The following is a 21,396-nucleotide window of genomic DNA, read 5'->3' as shown; positions in this document are numbered from 1 at the left end:
GTTAACTTGTGGACAGGATGTTGTGCCACAATATATATATACAATATTAGACCAAAGGTTACCATACGTGTGTTCCACATACACTGACATATAATTAGCGCCTAGCTCTCCATAGACCATAAAACTTGTGGTATATTTTTATCAAATTCATCAAAAGTTTACAAAACTTCAAATGCACACTTTCTATTGAATCAATATTACTAAATCCCCAAATTTCACAGCTGTATAGCAATATTCATCTTCGCTGGCCAAGGGTTACGATCCACTCCCGTTCTCTTGAGTGGACCATAACCCTTGGCTAGCGAAGATGAGCAATATTGGCCATACAATTTTACTAGTCAAAAAGATCGTAAGTCGGTTATGTAAACGGCCTTTTTATTTAGAATTTCATACATAGTTTTAGTGGCTTTACTAATAATTTGGTTTGAGCACTTGTAAAACTACCCGTATTTAGAAAGAAAAAAGAAAAACAATACCTAAATATGAAATTTGTTTGACAATCTACCATTACCAAATATGTCAATTTTTGTTTTGGTTGGATTAACTTTCAGTTTTCATATATCACAGTATACATGGAATGTATTTAGCTGCTGTTGAAGATCTAGTGCAGTTTCAAAAAATAAAACAGTATCATCTGCATAAATTAGTTTTTATTCTTATGCATACATGTAGCATTAGACTGACTTTATTCTTATGCATACATGTAGCATTAGACCGACTTTATTCTTATGCATACATGTAGCATTAGACCGATTTATTCTTATGCATACATGAAGCATTATATTTTCGAAATTAATTTCAACTACATAGATATAAGAAGACGTGGTATAACTGCCAATGACATAGCTCTCCATCCAAGTCACAATTTGTAAAAGTAAACCATTCTCGTGTAAAAAAAATGTTAAAAATTTTCAATAGTACACTTTGACTGATAAATTATTATTATGATGTTTTTAAACGATTACTGGTATATGTATCTCAAATATATTGTTAGATGTTTTCCTATGTTTAAACTACTGGTATATATACTTGATTAGTTATTTGATTTTTTTTATGTTGCCAGTGCACATTTTCATAATACATTTCAGAAGTAAATATATAATTTCACTCTTTACAAAGATGTGGAAAAAAACACAATATATTTCATAATATTGCTGGTGTCGGTCAAATAACATTTTCTATTGAAATATGCTAATTTGCAGGCTGGAATTGGTATGGATTTCAATTAGACAATAAAAAAGTTGACAAGTATTTTTTGGTAAGATTTTACTCTACACACTATAGATTTATCAATACAATGTATCATATTAATGTCTCTAAAGTTTATAGAATGTCTAGTGGCAATAACTAGTACCAAAACAATGTTCCGAATACACTATGAATCTTCCTACCATTTGAAGAAAAATCTAGATGTAGTGCGGAAATTTGGGTGTCGTGTGCAAATAACAGATAACATTTTGCCGGTGAGAAACAGTGTGCACACGTCAAAGTCAGACAATCAAATTGAAAAAGCATGTCTGAAACAGCAGGAAAGGTAAAAATGCAATCAACACATTATAAAATAAGATCTCTAAATAGTTGTCAATAGGTAATTGTTTCCAAAGAACCGTACGTGTCAGTGTCTGTCAGTATATAATCGACTAATCGACGAGTTCAAAATTTAGCACACGTTTGCCGACTCAAGTGGTATCATTTATCGTGACCTACTATTCATTTTAAGTGACTTGATTTCTATAAGTTTCACACCCACGTCAACTCCAAATTGATCCCTATATTATGTTGGGGAAACAAATCAATCAATGACAATGTGTGGTGTGGAAGTCCAAATAATAAATTAGAAAAGCTATAATTGATAAAACTATCTTCGAAAAAAACGGCTACATTTCAGTGTTAAACAAGTACAAGGGACAAAAAGAAGCTCAACAAAGGCTAGCTGTTAGAAATGATGTATATATTTTTATTTTTTTTGCTAGGATATCTTCCTTTAATACTTGAAATAGCCTTTTAGACCTCATAATTATTTGAACTAGTGTTGTGGATGATCTCAGTTCTTCATTACCATCTATTTACATAAATAAGGCTGTTATTTTTCTCGTTTGAATTGTTTTACATTGTCATTTCGGGGCCTTTTTATAGCTGACTATGCATTATGGGATTTGCTCATTTTTGAAGGCCGTATAGTGGTGACCTATAGTTGTTAGTTTCTGTGTCATTTTGGTCTCTTGTGGGCAGTTCTCTCATTGGCAATCATACCACATCTTCTTTTTTACATAACACAAAGCACAGAAAAACTTAGAATTTTGTTGGTGTCACTTTAACTGTTCTCAAGTTATGCTTCTTTACAAATGGAAAAAATGCTGAATGTCTGGTTTCTGTTCTTTAACATTAGTTTCCCTCAATCAGCTGGGGGGTGGGGGGGTCAGTGAAAAAACTATGTGAATTAAGTTTTTTATCCTACATTGAAATTTTGATGTCGTCCTTTATACACAATGCTATAGCTATTGACCACAAAATACAGATCAAGTAAATTTGTTGGTGTCACTTTTACTGTTCTAGTACTAGATTTGTGCCCAATTCATGCCATTACAAATTGAAAAATTGCTCAATCATTTGCCTCAACCAAATTTTATGAAACTTATGCACAATATTATACATATACAACAACACTCAGATCAAGTACAAATTTGGTACCATCACTTGGATCAACAGTTCACCAGTTATGTCTCTTTATAACTTTATATGACATGCAAGTGGGGACATCGTCTGTTTCCCCATGACACATTCACCATATTTACAAAACATTTCACGTTTAAATGTAATGTAAATATAACATTTCCTAAAATTTGTTTTTGTACCATTTCAAAAAGTTACAATTTCAATTAAAAATTCATTTAATGAATTAAAATAATAAATTATATAGATATGAATTATTATTTAATAATTTAATTTTGGATGTAACTTGTTACACGTCCTCTGATTGGCTGACGTCGTTTTGTTTATCATCCCATAGACATAATTTAGTCATCAATGTTTTTTCATGGTTTACTCCGGTTTTAAATAGAATATATAATTAAATTATGAAAACTGACTGTAATATTTTTTCTGTCTATTCAAAATAACATTAAAAATGTGGTGCACACTGTTAAATAACCGCTACGCATATTATTCAGTGTGCACCACATTTATTTTGTTATTTCTTCATAGACAGAAAAATATTACAGTCATTCCTTAAATATTTCATTTAAATATCAAGTGACTTTAAAAGTAGTAAAGTTTAAAGGTTACTAAAACTATAAAAATTATTATCTCAATCTAAAAATAACTTTCGTCTCATAAAAAAGTTAAGAATACTCTTGCTTAAAAATGCTTGAATTTTATTAGTATTCATCATTTAAACTCATTTCTGATCATGATCATCGTCTAAGATAGGAAAATTTGCAATATAATTTGAACATTTAGAAAATAAAAGCCATTTCAACATGCTCAAGTCATCATAAAGAGAACAATTTAAACGGAAGTGTTTTTAAGTTGCAAGACAATTGTTCGCACATGTATATGACACTTGATGCAGTGGTAGAATCTTTATAGCTTTAGATCATATGCATGCACATTTAGCAGAAGTTATTAATATACCCAGTAAGGCACTATATAATCTTTATTTGAGTTTTTGGCTTTGTTTACATTTTGATCTTGTGTAACGTGTTTGGCTTATAAATTATATGTTCGTATCCGTTTTCACAGAATCTGAGATACTCTAATATCAATATTTTAATTAACTCAAAACCTAACTACATCATGGAGGCCTTACTTATAACTACAAGACAAACCTTAAAAATTTGAAACTTAACCAAAAGTAGTCTAAAAACTATGACCTCTACTTATCCTTAATCCTCAGCCTTCCTTTCACTGATTCCGAGGTCCCACCTTATATGCTCAACAATTATAATTGCTCAAAAACTATCAAATAAGAAAAAGCTTCAAAACCATAAGCTTCTGAGACACCTACATGACCTAGTTCTGAGACACCTAGTCTCAAAGACACTTTGTTTCTGAGACACCTAGTTCTGAAACGACTAGTTTTGAAGCACCTAGTTCCTGTTACAACTAGTTTTGAAGCACCTAGTTCCTGTTACAACTAGTTTCTGAAGCACCTAGTTCCTGTTACAACTAGTTTCTGAAGCACCTAGTTCCTGTTACAACTAGTTTCTGAAGCACCTAGTTCCTGTTACAACTAGTTTTGAAGCACCTAGTTCCTGTTACCTAGTTTTGAAGCACCTAGTTCCTGTTACAACTAATTTCTGAAGCACCTAGTTCCTGTTACAACTTGTTTCTGAAGCACCTAGTTCCTGTTACAACTAGTTTTGAAGCACCTAGTTCTGAAACGACTAGTTTTGAAGCACCTAGTTCCTGTTACAACTAGTTTTGAAGCACCTAGTTCCTGTTACAACTAGTTTTGAAGCACCTAGTTCCTGTTACAACTAGTTTCTGAAGCACCTAGTTCCTGTTACAACTAGTCTCTGAAGCACCTAGTTCCTGTTACAGAAGCACCTAGTACCTGTAACAACTAGTTTTGAAGCACCTAGTTCCTGTTACAACTAGTTTTGAAGCACCTAGTTCCTGTTACAACTAGTTTTGAAGCACCTAGTTCCTGTTACAACTAGTTTCTGAAGCACCTAGTTCCTGTTACAACTAGTTTTGAAGCACCTAGTTCCTGTTACAACTAGTTTTGAAGCACCTAGTTCCGGTTACAACTAGTTTCTGAAGCACCTAGTTCCTGTTACAACTAGTTTTGAAGCACCTAGTCTCTGGAGCACCAAAGTCAATAGATTATTACAAACTACCTATTCCAGGGAAATTACAGTTTCAGAACAACCCGGTAGCTTCCAATTATCATAAAATACTTAGTCTCCGTAGCACCAAAGTCACCAGACTATCACAAGCCACCTATTCGAGGGACTGCAACCATTCCCAAGGGAAATTACAGTTTTTAACCCACTTGCTTCAAAATTTAACCACCAGCTTTCAACTCAAACTACAAAAACAAAATGAACTAGGTTTACAAACTTTTCAATTCTAACTTCTTTATTTGCTTGTATTCACTTTGTGATGCTTAAGGCCAAAATAAATAATAGATTTGTTTGCCCAAACGCTACCTACCCAGATAAAAGCTGCCTACTCAAATTCTTTTATTGTCCAGATTTGAAGAAGTTTTTTTTTAATCAAATAGGCATGAAGACTAATAAACATCTGATACTTCGATTTCTTTTTTTGAAAAAAAAAAAGAAAATGCCTACCTACCTACCCACTGTCTCACCCTTTGGGTAGGGTTAGGGCAAACCAAAATGTTTTTTTTAAGTGTGGCCTAACCATCAACCATTTTGTCAACAGCCAAGTAACAAATGAGCAAACTCACAAATGGATTGATGCTTTATATACCAAGAGGGCTGAACACGAAGAGAGCACACTAGCAACAATAAATGAACAATTAACATGTCTCAAACAACAAAGGATAAAAGAATGATTTTACATGTATTTTTGTTATCGCATTGTTGAAATGGGTAATTTATAGATAACAATTCAACATTGATTAACAAACTTTGTCCTATGCCTAAACTGCATTTTTGTCACACTTGTAAGAGGAAGACATTTTTGCTGAATTCAATTAATCTGGAAATTTTAGAAGCAGGATTACAAAACTGGTAAAAAATAATCATACATGTCATTTGCATGCATGTTTACACAGGAATTTGTATGGCATCTTTTTAAAAGAGTTCAAGTACTTTTTCCTGGTTTCTATCAAATTCTTATACATTTTTGTGTTGCTTTAAAAAAAAAATTAAATAAAACTATGTAGCCAGAGACTTAGTTCAAATAGAACTATAATTTTAATGCTTGCAAGATGCACTTTGAGCATGTTGAGTATTTTTTGTTGCGATAAAACTTTGCAGACTTCAAAATTAAATATTTAATTGATTTCCAATGATTTCAATATTTTGTTTACAAAAAGTGTAAATATTTGTATTTCAAAGGTCAATATTTCGTGTTTGCATGTACAAATAACATATGAATTATGTACACAGTCATGACAGTGGTTATAGTTGAAAGATGTTTGAAAATATTGTCAGAATCAAAATGACCGAGATGCATAAATTTAAGATCATCTGTTTACATAATTTAAAAGAGAATATTTTTCACATCAGATTTTATTGTGGTTATCATGGTTATTGTCTCATTTCTATAATTTACCTCAAACACTGTACTCACCTTTTCAAGGCCTTTGTATCTATAACATACAGAAAGGTTTTCAGATAACTTGAATAATTTAAGGCCAAATCAATTATCTTTATGCATGTTATAAAATTGAGAATGGAAATGGTGAATGTGTCACAGAGAACAACCCGTCCATAGAGCAGACAACAGCAGAAGTTCACCAACAGGTCTTCAATGCAGCTAGAATCATATCAGACTTATCAAAAATAATCTTCAATTTGTAAGAACCTTTTTAAAAAATTTAAACCTTGTTTGGCTCAAAAGTTAAATAAGAAGTCTGGAAAGTTTGGGACTCTCTTGTTAATATGATCTTTTGGTGCTCAAAGAATTGAATCAAAGAATTTTTTGGAATCATGATTTTTTTGAAAATTTCAATAACAGTGTATTCAGCATTTGTTTATTATCAAGATGATGCTCTACATCATAATATTGAAAATTTAATCAAAAGCTAAAACAGGGGATAACAAACCTTTAAATTTGTTGGGCCTTAAATCTTATTAATATGAAAGATAGTAAACTTATATTCCTGACCCTATTGATTTTTCAATGCACCTTTTGAAAAATATGTCTGAAAAAACAAATTGATTGACTACACATTTTTAAAATGTTCAACAGAAAGAATATCAAATTAAGGTACAATGTACATAAAGTTAGGCAAGGAAAAAAATATGTGTTTGTTTATCAGTTTCATTAATACATGTAGTTATTTAAGTTGTGCAAATAGGTTTTAGTTTGATTAATTAATCTACTTTTCCAAAGTCTTTAATACAGCCTTTTGTCTTTGAGGGAAAGAACTGAACAAAAATTCGAATAAGTGAATTAAAATACCCAATACATTGCAATAGGCCATTCTGTAACAACAAATTTTTTCTTTGCCCTATGTTCTACTTGTTGACTCGCGGATGGAGATTTGTAGGGCCCAGTAGCATGTGACCCCTAATATTAGACCCAGGCTACTACTTTTTCTACATTTTTGCTTGATTATTTAACACTGGGCAACAAGAAATATTTTATTGGCTACCACATGAAAATTAAATTTCCATTTCTATTGTTTGCATTTATAATGGCCATGTTTTCTTGTCATGAACACTTTAAAAAACTGTTTTGCTTACATCCACTCTGGTACAAAAATGTAGATACCGGCCTCATTAGCAATTATACCTCATCTCCTTATTTTACTTATTTATACTTTTAGCCCATTCAATGTCTAGCAGCAGTAGCATGGGAGGCAAAGAAGCCCCTGACTATGGAAACCATAGAAGTAATGCCACCTAGGGCTGGTGAAGTCAGAATTAAGGTACGTTTGTTTATTGCTATGAGTACCGGTACAAGTTTGAAATAAATGGCATGTAGAATATATCTAACCATTGTTTCTAAATCAAAAAAAAAATTCAGGGCTAAGAAACAGGTGAAAAATAGAAGGCATTGTTATAAAGCCCATAGATATGGATTGACAGATTCTACAATGTATACATATAAACAAGGTTTCGCTTAGCATTTCTATCTTGTTTTGAGCAAAAAATTATATCTCAAGACATTGAATGGTTGTTCTCTTAAAACTGCAACTGTTCCAAATAAATATTTTAGGTAAAAAACATCTGTATCTGGTTTGAATTTGATCGTTACATTTTCTACACTTACACTTATCAGGAATTGGAATTTTGGGGGGGACTAGGAATTTTGCACAACACTCCTTATATCAAGTATATTAAATGCTGTATGTTCTAATCAAGTGCACTTGAAAACAAATTTATAAATATATAAATATTTATATCCTAGGTTTTATACACTGGAGTATGTCATACAGATGCTTATACATTAGACGGCCATGACCCAGAGGGAAAGTTCCCATGTGTACTCGGACATGAAGGAGGTGGTGTGGTGGAAAGTGTAGGCGAAGGGGTAACATCTGTTCAGGCAGGTAAGAATGTTGTATGGTCATGGACAAAAATGTTATATTATTTGTGTGGCATGATTCAAAGACAAGTGAATTTTATTTTATAACCTTTTTTTTTATAGACTGGTTTTTGTGAAATTTTGCAAGCACATTTCATTAATCAAAATTAATAGTCTTCCTATAGAAAAAGGCAAATGGATAAACTTATGTATACAAATATCTATAAATGCGAAAAATATGATAAATGTAAAATTGACATGTTCTTGGCTCTTTTTGCCATTTGGACTGCTAATAAGTCAATAAAAACCTTTGCTGGTGAGAAAAATATAATATTATTACAATAAAAAGATAGGGTTAATATAATTATACCTGTGTTCCTGATTAAATGATTTAAACACCTCTAAAAAGTTATTGTTTGAAGATAGGTTAATAATTAAAAAAATTATTACATGTACATGTACTAGATGTTATTAGTCAATCAAACCATGTATATTCTACTAGACTAAGGGCAAATAACTCAAACTTTTGATTTATATTTTTTTCAGGTGACCATGTCATTCCTCTGTATACACCTCAGTGCTATGAATGTAAATTCTGTAAGAACCCAAAGACAAATCTATGTCAGAAAATCAGGTCAGTAAAAAGATAAACGTTTTTTCTGAAAGAAAATATCCAATTGTTCTGTACATATTTTATGTGTGAAGAAAAGCAGAAATTAGAATGATTTGTACAATCTTTTACATTCTGAGAGATGGGTTTATATTGTAATCACCTTACCTTGTCTGTCAGTATAACAAATATGTTTATCATGATTTTTCTCAAAAACTACACTACAAAATGACTACATATTTGGTCATCAGCTTGACAATGATGAGTTGTATCAATAGAGCACTGTAAATAATTCCTATACAAAATGTAAACAAACAATATTCTATTTAAAGTATCATCAGCTGTGTTGTATTCTGTGAATTCATTCTATTTGCAGATTTCTACACATTTGAAATACACTGAAGTAAATATTTGTGCTCCCACCCTTTTGGTTCTCTAAACTTAAGTTGCTTCAACCAAATGTTGTGAAACTTATACACAAATGCCTAATACCACAAAACACAGATCAAGTATTAATTTTGGTGCTGTCATTGGTACTGTTCTGGAGTTTTGCTCCTTACAAATGGAAAATCATTACTACTCAATACTAATTAATTCAGTTCAAATTCAAATTTTGGTATTGTCACTTTTACAGCTCTTGAGTTATGTCCCTTTATCATGTTATATGTTAGTGGGGACATTATCTATGTCCTTATGGACACATTCCCCAATTACTTGTATGCAGACTTTGTCAAAACAAAAAAGTCGAATATACATTATTTTGGGGCCCTTTATAGCTTGTTGTTGGGTATTACCGGTAACCAAGGCTCCGTGTTGAAGGCCGTACTTTAACCTATAATGGTTTACTTTTTAAATTGTATTTTGGATGGAGAGTTGTCTCATTGGCACTCACACCACATCTTCCTATATCTATTAAAATTTTTCATTATTTCACACAATTTGAAATCAACAAAAATAAATGAATCTGCAGTTAAAAACTGAACTAGATTAACCCCAGATTGTAATTAAAAATTCTTTATTTAAAGAGGGTAATAACAGTTAGTTACAATTACTTATCTTCCCTGAGGTCCTGATATACAATACAAATAAAAAATAATAATAGGAGAGAAAAAGAAAACATACAACATATTAACACAATCATAAAGTCATGATAGTTCAATGTACATGTACAATAATTAGAACATATCAAACAGTTACAGATTGCATGTAGTAAATGGATTTAATATACAAATCAAAATAATACATTACAACAAAAAAAAGGAAAAAGTAATAGTTGCTATCATTTCAAGACTGAATATTGGGACTGTTTCAAGTATTGTTTTATAATTTGTTTAAAAGAAAAAGTTGTTTGCAATTTACACATTTCTAATGGTAAATAAGATTGAGAATGGAAATAGGGAATGTGTCAAAGAGACAACAACCTGACCATAGTAAAAAACAACAGCAGAAGGTCACCAACAGGTCTTCAATGTAGCGAGAAATTCCCGCACCCGTAGTCCTTTCCATTAAACTGATCTGGAATAAGCAAAAGATTTTTTAAACAGTTCAGTTGTTGGCTTAGGAACTATCAAATTACCTTGAGTAACAACCCTCAAAGCATAAGGATTATAAACAGATATAAGTTGAAACTTTTGAAGTTGGTACTGTAGGGCTTCTTTCTGCATACATTTAAATAGCAGTAAATATTTGTAGTATTTATTCTGTTTTCTACTGTCATCCATAATGATGATAGTAGTTCCTACATTTAAATAGCAGTAAATATTTGTAGTATTTGATTCTGTTTTCTTCTGTCATCCATAATGATGATAGTAGTTCCTACATTTAAATAGCAGTAAATATTTGTAGTATTTGATTCTGTTTTCTACTGTCATCCATAATGATGATAGTATTCTTTCTATAAAATTACAGGTTAACCCAGGGACAAGGTGTAATGCCTGATGGTACAGCTCGGTTCACTTGTAAGGGTAAAGATTTGTTCCACTTTATGGGATGTAGTACATTTAGTCAGTACACTGTGGTAGCTGAAATATCTGTCAGCAAGGTAGGGATAACAGATGATTGTATTATATTTGAATACATGCCATCATCAGTCTATTATTTTACTGTTGCAAATTTGATTTCCAATGTACAAAATGTAGTATAAATAGATTTGAAAAGTTGAATATTTGAGTACTGTAAATTCAGGAATATATATATGCAAGGCTTTTATTATTGTTAAAATTGTGAAGGGTTATAATTTAAAAAAAATGAAAATCTCATTTTATTTGTGTACATATTTCTTGAAATCATAATAAATTGTGTTATTGAATTTTTGTCCAACTATATATGTAGAAAATATATTTTGCTGTGGAAAGTGATCTAGTTAATAATTTTTATTAGCTAGTTAGTAGCACATCAAAAATCAAATAAATCTTGTCACTCGAGTACCAACCTTCAAAAGCATGAAAATATTTAATTAAGAAATATCTATTTTATACCCAATTGATGGGCATTATGTTTTCTGGTCTGTGCCACTGTTCGTCCGTTTGTTCGTCAGTCCGTCTGTTAGTCCCTCTCCAGGTTAAAGATTTGGTTGTGGTTTGCTTGAACTTAGTACACATGTTCCCTATTTTATGATCTTTCTTATTTTAATGCCAAATAAGAGATTTTATTCCATTTTCAAGGTCCACTGAACATAGAAAGTGATAGTGCGGATTGGGCATCTGTGTACTATTTGACACATTCTTATTTGGTACAAAAATGTCTAAAAACATAATTAGGAATAAAATTATCTATATCCTCATGTGAAACTAAATGCAATGCATAATGATTTCTGCTATATTGTTTATAGGTCAACCCTAAAGCAGCCTTAGAGAAGGTGTGTTTACTTGGATGTGGTATATCTACTGGTTATGGTGCTGCATTAAATACAGCAGGAGTAGAACCTGGCTCAACATGTGCTGTGTGGGGATTGGGAGCTGTTGGATTAGCTGTCATTATGGGATGTAAAAAAGCTGGAGCCTCACGTATCATTGGCGTGGACATTAACCCAGATAAATTTCCTATAGGTATATCTATAATTTTTAAGTTATAATAAACTTTTCAGTTAATTGTCCTTATTAATAAACCAAAAAGAACCTTTAAGAATGAAACTAAAGGTCCATAAGTGAAAGGTTAGTTGTCTCCCATGTGTGTAAGAGTTGTTGTTCTTTGGGTAGTATCTACTGTATATTTAAATTCACAAATCCAAATGAAATATTTTCAAAGAAAAAATGAACAGTAGATTCTAAATAAAGAACAGAATATAAGTTGTTTCTATTAAACTGTTATACTGATCTCTAATTTATCAGTAATTGACAATTATCAGAGATTAACTGAAGACATTTAGCAAGAAAATTGGCTTATTAGTTAATATTGAAAGTGCTTCTTGCTTAGAATTTGAGTCTCTTTCATTTTGCAAGAAATATTATCAACACAACACAGCATTCACATGTTATATTTACAAATTTTCGATAATACAATATATTTATCGATTCTGAAAGTATCAAACTTTTGACTCTAGAAATTGTCATAAATTGTCTATTGAGATGAAAGCAGTATAAATCCAGTAGATCAGTTGTAACAAATCATATAGCTAATTATGTCAAAATATTTATAAAATTTTAGTCAACTTTGTACATGGGTATCAAAGATAATAAGTAATTGTTATATTTTCATATCAATTATTCATATTAACAAGATGCATTGGCATTATTTATTTTTCAAATTGATAAAGTTAGGGATTTTTTTTTTAATTTAAGTTGATGAATTCACTAATATGCCTAAAAGGAGTATTGATTAATTTGGTAGTTTTGACTGTATAATTCTATAACCCTGAGTGGCAAAGTTTATACACAGAAGGAAATAATTTGTCTTTCTCTTGTGGGATACCAGTTTTTTTTGTGATTTTGTAGGTGTACATGAAAAACAAAGTAAACATTTCATTTAGGCTTATATGTATATTTTGGCAAAAACATGAAATCTGATATCCACAAAAATACAATTTTCTCTCAATCCATGAAAATGCATTGGTAAACGAAAAAAATAAATAAATCCACAGTACTAAAATAAAATAGTTCAGATATAAAAATGAAAAGATATGGTATGATTGCTGATGAGACAACTGTCCAGCTAAGTTGAAACAGACAAGAAATACACATGAGAAAAGGCCATTCATAATACATTTCACAATTCACACACATTTCTACTCCATGTGCTTATTTCTTAATAGCCAAGGAGTTTGGTATGACTGAGTCTTTTAATCCTAAAGACCACCCAGATAAAACTACACAACAGGCTTTAGTGGAACTGACTGATGGTGGACTAGACTATACATTTGAATGTATTGGAAATATTCATACAATGGTTAGTAATAGAAGAGTTCCAATGTCCCTCTGTCTCGGACATATTGTATCTGTTATAGATAAGATTGTTTTTAGTTCTTTCAAATTATTTACGAAGATAAGGTTGGGTTTTTCTTAACAACCATGACAACTCATGAAGATCTTTCACTTTCAGAGCCCAAAACTATGTATAAATATCTTAAGAGAAATTTAGGCTTGAAAGTGCCTGCAAATGGCAATGCAATTTTCTACAAAATCAATATATGTCCAAAAGGCAAAATTCTTTTTTTGAATTATTCATCAGCCCTCAAATGTGTCCGAGATATTGCTGATATAAACTTTTGATATAAATTTCAGAAATGTTAGAAAAGAATTTGTATGTGTGAGACCACTTTTTTTATCAAATTTACATTGCTAACGGACAAAACTCCTGATAAAAAATAGTGCTGATTTCATACGTTTGGATGTAGTTATCTTTGATAATAGATATGGCAAGAATTGTACCCATAAGAATGTGTTCAAGGCAATCTTTTATATAATTTGATAAAGAAAATATTTTATTTCTAGTAAAATTTTGAAAATAAAATGTTGATGGTTTTGTTGTTAATAAAATGTATGATTCTTATCTTAGAGAGCAGCTTTAGAAGCCTGTCATAAAGGATGGGGTGTGTCCACAATAATAGGGGTGGCTGGAGGGGGACAGGAGATTTCTACCAGGCCATTCCAACTGGTCACTGGACGAGTCTGGAAAGGAACGGCTTTTGGAGGTACATATTTTGTAATTTTGATCGACTTAATGTAGTCAGGTAGTGGGTAGAGAAAATGATTTTTTTTTGTATTAAAGTATTTATGATGTCATTTCCTCTGTATTCGTAAGTTAACTTCCATACATTATTACATAGTAAAATAGTTTACCTTAGGCTTCATTATGAATGTGGATTTTGTTTATGCAAATGTTTGTGCCTATTATGAATTTTTCATGTTTGGTAAACAAGTTTTGACTTTAAAATATACTCAAATTTGACAACAAAACTTCAAATGGTCTGCAATTTTATTTGCTATGATCTTCATTTTTTGCTTGCAAGGCAGGCTTCATCATGACAATTTTCATACAGAAATTTATTACTGAACTAGTGAAGTACTCAAAGTGGTACATTGAATTTGACATTGTCATGGTGAGAGAAACAATGAAAAGTGAAAGTAGCAACACAGATTTATAAATAGATCAGATAAATATCGAAAATTAAGTTTGGTTGCCAGATGAATATAGAAAAATAAAGTTTGTTTACAATGTAACTTGAGTTCCTTTTACTTTTATATGATGCATGACATTGTTCTTAAGGCTTGGTATCTTAATTGGACAAACTTCCCATGGTTCCTACCACTTCGTAAGGCTTCTCTTCCAACCTGACTGTTGCTGGATGTTACTACTTCCTGGCACATAAGAAACAATGGGACGATTATGGTTGCCCCTAATGGAAAATCAATTCTAAAGTCAAAAAAGCCTGGCAAAGTGGTAGGAACCACGGGACATTTGTCATTAATAACAGTGTGGTGTATCACATAAAAGTAAAATGAAATCAAGTTACATTAACTAAACTTTATTTTTCTATATTTATCTTATCTATTTATAATTTAATTTTGGACGTAACATGTCTTCTGATTGGCTGACATTGTTTCGTTTATCAGCTTATAGACATAATTTAGACATGTGACTGTGATGTCATCAACATTTTTTCATTGTTTACTCCAGTTTAAAATGGAATATAGAACTAAATTATAAGAATTAATTGTAGATAACGAAGTCTAAGTGGACTTTTAAGCAAGTATGACCAAGTCTCTACCGACAAAGTCAAAGGGGAATTTAGGTCTGTCTGTCTGTCTGCCCATCCATCGTGGCTTATCAGTTTCCACACCTTTTTATCTTCATGCTTGAAGATATTTATTTGAGATTTGGTGTATGGTTTCATCATAACAAGTTACAGTTCAGGTTTGAACTTTGTTATGATCTGATGATCTTGTGCAGAGTCATAGACTTAAAAAATCAACTTAAATAATCAGTTTTCAACACTTTATTCACCATATAATGAATTTTTAACCAGTATTCCAAAACAATGAACCAGTAGGTGACTATGTCTTGCCATGCAGTGCTTACATAATGCTTGTTATTGAACTTTTTGATGACATTCCTTTTTGTGTATTATTTAGGATGGAAGAGCAGGGAAAGTGTGCCAAAACTAGTGGAGGAGTACCTGAACAAAGAATTGAAAGTAGATGAATTTGTTTCCCATAATGTCAAACTTGACAAGATCAACGAAGCGTTTGACTTGATGCATTCTGGGAAGAGGTAAGTAAAGTTCTATGTGTGGAAGTGATATCAAGTAGATGCTGTGGTAGCAGGGCTTCCAAAAAATATTTGAGCCAGCTGGACATTTCATGTCTGATCCCGATTTTAATCCCTTAATCCCTTAAGACTTAGTCACAAAAGGCAATTATGGTAATCAGATGGCCATTCCAATGATTGACATTACATTAAAAAAAAACGATTTTAAACTTTACTTTGATATGATATGAATTTGATGTTTGGATGTTACTGTTAAATTGGCAGTGCATCATTCAAAGTGTTGCTCCTATTTGCCTTAGACTTTTTATTTGTGAAAAATGCATTGTCAAAAAAATTTACTTTCGTTTTCAACCGGATGTTGTCTTGTCAATGGTAAAATGTGGACCATAAACGGATACGTTGGATCCGTGTACGTTTACAAAGCACAACTGAGAGAAGAAGCTCTTTCCACCTTATTTCTTCAACAAAATACTTGAATTGAACGTTAGATACAGGTATCAATGATAATTTTAGAATTTTTAAAGCAATGTAGGATGCATTATTAAATTTTCCACCTGTGCACATGCGCATAGTGTTCTAGTTCATACGACGTAGTTCTGACAATTTTTTATTTAAAACCTTTTTAATTTTTTCATCAAATCATGTTAATAAACTAATTTCTAATAATTTTAATCTTTTCGACTAAATCAATTAAATACAAACCACTGAAATGTAAGAAAATAATACCGATCAATTTATACGATGTCCGGTACTGAACATAGTTCACCTGTCACCTGAACAGGTAGATTTCAGCTGTCCAACTACTAATTAGCCTTGATTAAAATTAGAAAGTATTGAAGTAGGTGTTGTTTTGATAGTAATTAATCATCATGTCACATTCATGACCAGAAATGTGTTGATGTTAAAGGCAAAAGGTTGGGTCAAATAGATCGTGAATTATGTAAAAATGACCGAAAAAGCCTTGAAAACTAAAAAGTATATGACTGTTTCGTGCTTTGCCCAGCCAGACTTTTACCGGACATTATATAAATGACTGGAATATATGACTGTTTTGGAAGCCCTGTGTGGTAGTAAAAAAGTTGGAACGGGGACCCAATTAATTGCCCCATTGAAACACATTGAAATTATAGTAAATAAATGGGATCCTGTTCAATTAATAATTTTGATAGCCACCTTGGGACTTCTGCTTCATGTCAGGCATTTGTTTTAAAGTGTCTAAGTACAATCTCAATGCCTCATGACAGGCATTCCGTTGCAAAATTTTGTTTTGATTGACAACAGGGTCAGTATGTCTACTTCTGGGGATGAATATTTAAGACTAGAATTTAGGCAATTTACTCTATGTACTGATGCCAGAATACCTTTAAATCAATCAAAATTTCCACAAATATGCAGATTTCCTCAAACAACGAAAATTGGTACCCATGAAAATAAATGAATCCACAGTATTGTATATGCCAACACACATAATTAACAGCGCCTAGTGATGTTTCATTGCCTGACTGGTTTTGGTCCATAAAGCATGTAAGGGAAAGATACATGTAGCTTGGAAAATATAGTCTGGTATTTCAAATTTTGTTGTCATACTTCTGAAAATTTCACATTTTTACCATACTATATAAAAGACCTATTAAAGACTTGGGAACTTATAGCTTAATGTGGTACCAAAAACCTGGACTGAAATCAATTTGACTCTACGAATAATCACAAAATTTTAACAAAATATTTACTTTAGCAAAATTTAAAAATTTTAAAACACTTGAACTACACGTTTTATCAGAAAAAAATTCTCACTGGATATATAGCAGTTTTACAAACACTAATTTTGATTAGTCAAAAGCTAAATATTTCCTTAGCGATAGGATGTAATTAAAATGTTCAGATGATTTTTCATAGTTATCTCCCTGTTGCGAAATGTAACACCTTAATAAAAATCAATATGTACATCCAACTAAATGTTATTTTTTTTCATTTCAGCATTCGAGCAGTTGTTGCCCTGTTCTAAGAAGGACAAGGAAGTGCCTTAAAGACGGAAGTAATTCATTCCAGAACATTTAACTAATTCTAGTGCTATACTACTTTGTTAGAGAGAACATTTTACACAAGATGAATGTGAAGAACATATGCACATTAAAAGCTTTGCAAAAATTTTGTGTTTAATGTCCTTTTCAGCATACTTGGCTGTGTATCACAGTCTAGACATAGATGCCAGTTTGTGTTGTAGGAGAAAGCTGGAGTTCCCTGGATAAAACAAGGACCTATGTGAGGAAAACTGGTATACCTAGTCAATTAAGATACAAGTCAAACACACTTGCCATGAGAGGGGTTATAACTCACACCCTCAGCATTGACAAGCTAGTTATCTTTGTAGATAAATTATGTATGCCACTAGGCCACAGAGCCTCCTCAAAGCAACTGAAACTGATGTTAGAAGTACCAAAAACACAATTAAAGTTATGGTCTACTTTTACATATAAAATTTTTGAGTTATTTCCCTTCGACTTTAAAATGTACTCATAAGAACTGGCATAGAAAACGGGCATCATCTAAAATGTGTTTAACCATTTTAACCAATTTGAAACTACTGATTCTGAAGACATTAACTGTTTAGTGTCTTTAAATATCAGCTGTATTTGTACGAGGCTAGAGAACAAGGTGTATGCAAGCTTGTAGCGAGCCCTTACACCTGTTTCGAGCCAGGTACAAATACAGCTGATATTTAAAGACACTAAGCAGTTATTGTCTTTATCCTGCAATTAATTCTGTATATTGTTTGTGTTTTGAAAGATACAAAAACTAACATTTTTAGCATTAATTTTCGATTTGTAATCCCTTGAGGCCCGCGTAGTACTATCAAAATCACACATTACGCTGAAGACGGGTTCACAAAAAAAAAGAATCTTGAATGGTCAACAATAATACATCGCTCAAGGTGAATAATTATCTATTTTACTGTGCCTATCCAATAAGCTTTGTGGTAGAGAATTACCTATTGCCTGACCAGTTTAAAAAATTGTCAATACAATTTGTCCATTTAAATTGTACAATAGGTATTGTGAGAGCTATTATCAACAGGTGGTCTTTTAACTACCTGTAGATTTATTTACCTGGTTTGTTTTTGACAGAGCTAATTTAAATGAATGATACATGTAGCTAGCTTGCTTTCCTCATGTTTAATGTCCTGAATGAACTATTCTATTTAGGTATGGGACATTTTACATTAAATACAATATTTGTTCTTTTTAATCAAGATATTTATTGTAAATTTATTTATTTTGCTTACAATCACAAATAAATCATTGCTGGTATATCCCACTTTCATAATGAAGAATAAAGCACTGAAATTTCTATTCACTATAAGCCATTTGTACTTTTTTTGATATATTGAAAATAAATTTTTAACAGTAATTCCAATTGAAGTAGATCCTGAATATTAAATGAAACTCAGCATCACTACTATTCCATTTCAGGAATCTTAATATAACATGAAAATATATCCCATTAGAAAACACTTCGCCACACATAATTCATCTTGTAGAATTATTCACATATCCAAAAAAATCCATTTCACAAACACTTTAATTCCATTCAGGAATCAAAAACTTAAAATACATCCCACATTAAAAACACCATGAAGCAAACATATATCTCCTTTTTTATAAACTAAATCCACTGATTGAAATTTCTATCTTGACTATTTAGAGACACAAAAAGAAATGGCTTAAAATGTCCCATATCTTATTCAGGACATTGGTCATGATGCATGAGGAAAGCAAGCTAGCTATCGGTCATATAAATTTTACCTTTTAGAAATAGTGAATATTTTTTTACTGGGTAGTTAAATGACCACCTGTTGATGAGCTCTCACAATACTTATTGTACAATTTAAATGGACAAATTGTGTTGACAATTTTTTATTCTGGTCAGGCAATAGGTATTTAAATACCCCAAAGGTGATGAGATAATGACAGTAACATAACAACTAATTTCAACATTAAAAACAAATATCAAAACATTGTCAAATTTGAAACAGAAGAGTACGAGTTGTCCTACGCTTTAGACTTGCCATTCACTTAACATGCATGCTGAAATTGACAGTGGTTGATTTTGTAACACAATCATACACATTCAAGTTTTGAAATCGACAATTGTCATCGTCATTGGAATGCAACTGGAATACACATTCTGAGGTCACACAGGTTCAAACAATACTCAGTCCGGCAGAGGGCAGAGCTTTAAAGTGATATCTGTATAGTACCGGTATACAGATACAGCATAGCAATATCTGTAGAGCTGTATCTGTCTAGTATCTGGGTGGGAAAAATTTGATTGATTATAAAGGGAATCACTTAAGCATGACTGGAGTGGGCCCCCCTGATGAAAAGTTCTGGATCCACCACTGAACATGTTTAAACAGAACAAACCCAGCAGTACTTCATGTGGCCACATAATATTCAACATTACAGGTTATGATGATTATATAGCTCTTTTGAACATGGCTGCCATATATATTAGGACTCTTCTGAATTTTTTCTACTTGAAATTGCCATGTTTGAATTTCAAGCAAACAAGATGATCAAATTATTTTCTCTCTAGACACAGAGACCATATACATGATATATAGGCAAAAATGATGAAAATAAATTTCAGTGTGTTTGATGAACTTTCATTAGGAATAGCCTTATCTAAAATATCACAGAAAAGATTGTTGTTTGTCTTTTCTGTTTGTAATAAATTGGGTGTTGGTTTTTCATCTAAATTATGTTGATTGTAAGTGTAGCACTTGTAATTATTACAAGTACTTAATTTTTCAAAATTCTGACCAAATTACAATTTGTTTTTTAAGACCAAACACTACAGTGATGGGTTTGTGTTGCTCAGTCTTAAGTTTTCTGTTATGAGTTTAATTTAGAATACTGTTGTTTTAATTTTGTTCTTTATTAGCCATGGCATTGCAAGTTTATCTTCAACTTGCGAGCTTGAATGTCCCCTTCATACATGTATCTTTAGCCTGAATAAATTCTCGTCTGTATGAATGTGCTTGGAAAATTTTAAAACAAAAAATCCATCTAAAATTTATCAGCTCAATGAAAACGAACCTTTTTGATTATTTACTATGTTAAGTGGTCAGTATTCGAGAGTAAATTTGCAGGATTTCTTCAATGAATCAACCAGAAACCATTCTCAAGTGTTCACAAGTATTTTTGTTGTATTATCTTCCCATGTTTTAACAGATGATAGAGGTTTCATTTATTTACCATTGATGAAGAGAAAATAAGTTTTTTTAACAACTCAATATCATTCATCCTGCTCTGCAACTATGGTGGTTTTTGTTCACTCATTGCCCCCAAATGGTTATCCACAAGTGATTTTTGTTTAAATTGCATTTAATGTGCATGTAGCTTTGATTTTTAAATTACTTGTTTACGTCTCTATTTTTAATATATATCAGCTTTGATAATTTTCTGTACACAATGACATACTATCATATAGTAAAGGTTGATAATCATGCCTAATAAAACATTTACACATGTCCTAAGTCAGGAATCTGGAGTCGATTTCACAAAAAAACTTACAACTAAGACTGGTCTTTAGTCGTGAACAATTCACTATATTTAAGCTCAATCTTAGTCGTAAGTTTTTTTGTGGAATCTACTCCAGATGTTAATTAGTTGTTGTTTGTTGATGTGGTTCATACAGGTGTTTCTCATTTCTCGTTATTTATATTGATTACTGTAAGTTTTCCAATTTGAATTGTTTTATGCTAGTCATTTATGGGGCCTTTTATAATAGCTGGCTGTTCAGCGACCCAAGGCTCAGAGTTGAAGACCGTACAGTGAACTAAAATGGCTTACTTTACAAATTGCGACTTCGATGGAGAGTTGTCTCATTGGCGCTCATACCTACATGTAACC

At 31.7% G+C, this 21,396-nt stretch overlaps 1 protein-coding gene across 1 annotated transcript; it reads left to right on the top strand.

Annotated features, from left to right (window-relative positions):
• Positions 1 to 1,404: 1,404 nt before the first annotated feature.
• LOC134724787 (alcohol dehydrogenase class-3 chain H-like) lies at positions 1,405 to 17,630 on the top strand. The gene is made up of 10 exons (XM_063588035.1): positions 1,405 to 1,534; positions 7,466 to 7,567; positions 8,050 to 8,191; positions 8,713 to 8,800; positions 10,685 to 10,817; positions 11,607 to 11,823; positions 13,026 to 13,159; positions 13,769 to 13,904; positions 15,346 to 15,484; positions 17,459 to 17,630. The coding sequence occupies exons 1-10, from the start codon at positions 1,514 to 1,516 to the stop codon at positions 17,484 to 17,486; spliced, it is 1,140 nt and encodes a 379-aa protein (XP_063444105.1). The 5' UTR covers positions 1,405 to 1,513; the 3' UTR covers positions 17,487 to 17,630.
• Positions 17,631 to 21,396: the final 3,766 nt, after the last annotated feature.

The sequence above is a fragment of the Mytilus trossulus genome, chromosome 7, assembly GCF_036588685.1.
Source record: "Mytilus trossulus isolate FHL-02 chromosome 7, PNRI_Mtr1.1.1.hap1, whole genome shotgun sequence".
Taxonomy (NCBI): Eukaryota; Metazoa; Mollusca; class Bivalvia; order Mytilida; family Mytilidae; genus Mytilus; species Mytilus trossulus.
The sequence above is the reverse complement of the archived record's forward strand: the minus strand, read 5'-3'. Positions and strand labels throughout refer to the sequence as shown.

Bases quoted from the DNA above. Each gene is read 5' to 3' on its own strand.
- LOC134724787 (XM_063588035.1), top strand. From the start codon at position 1,514: ATGTCTGAAACAGCAGGAAAG. The intron at 7,568-8,049 runs GTACGTTTGTTT...TTTATATCCTAG, and splicing joins CTGGTGAAGTCAGAATTAAG to GTTTTATACACTGGAGTATG. The intron at 13,905-15,345 runs GTACATATTTTG...TGTATTATTTAG, and splicing joins GAAAGGAACGGCTTTTGGAG to GATGGAAGAGCAGGGAAAGT.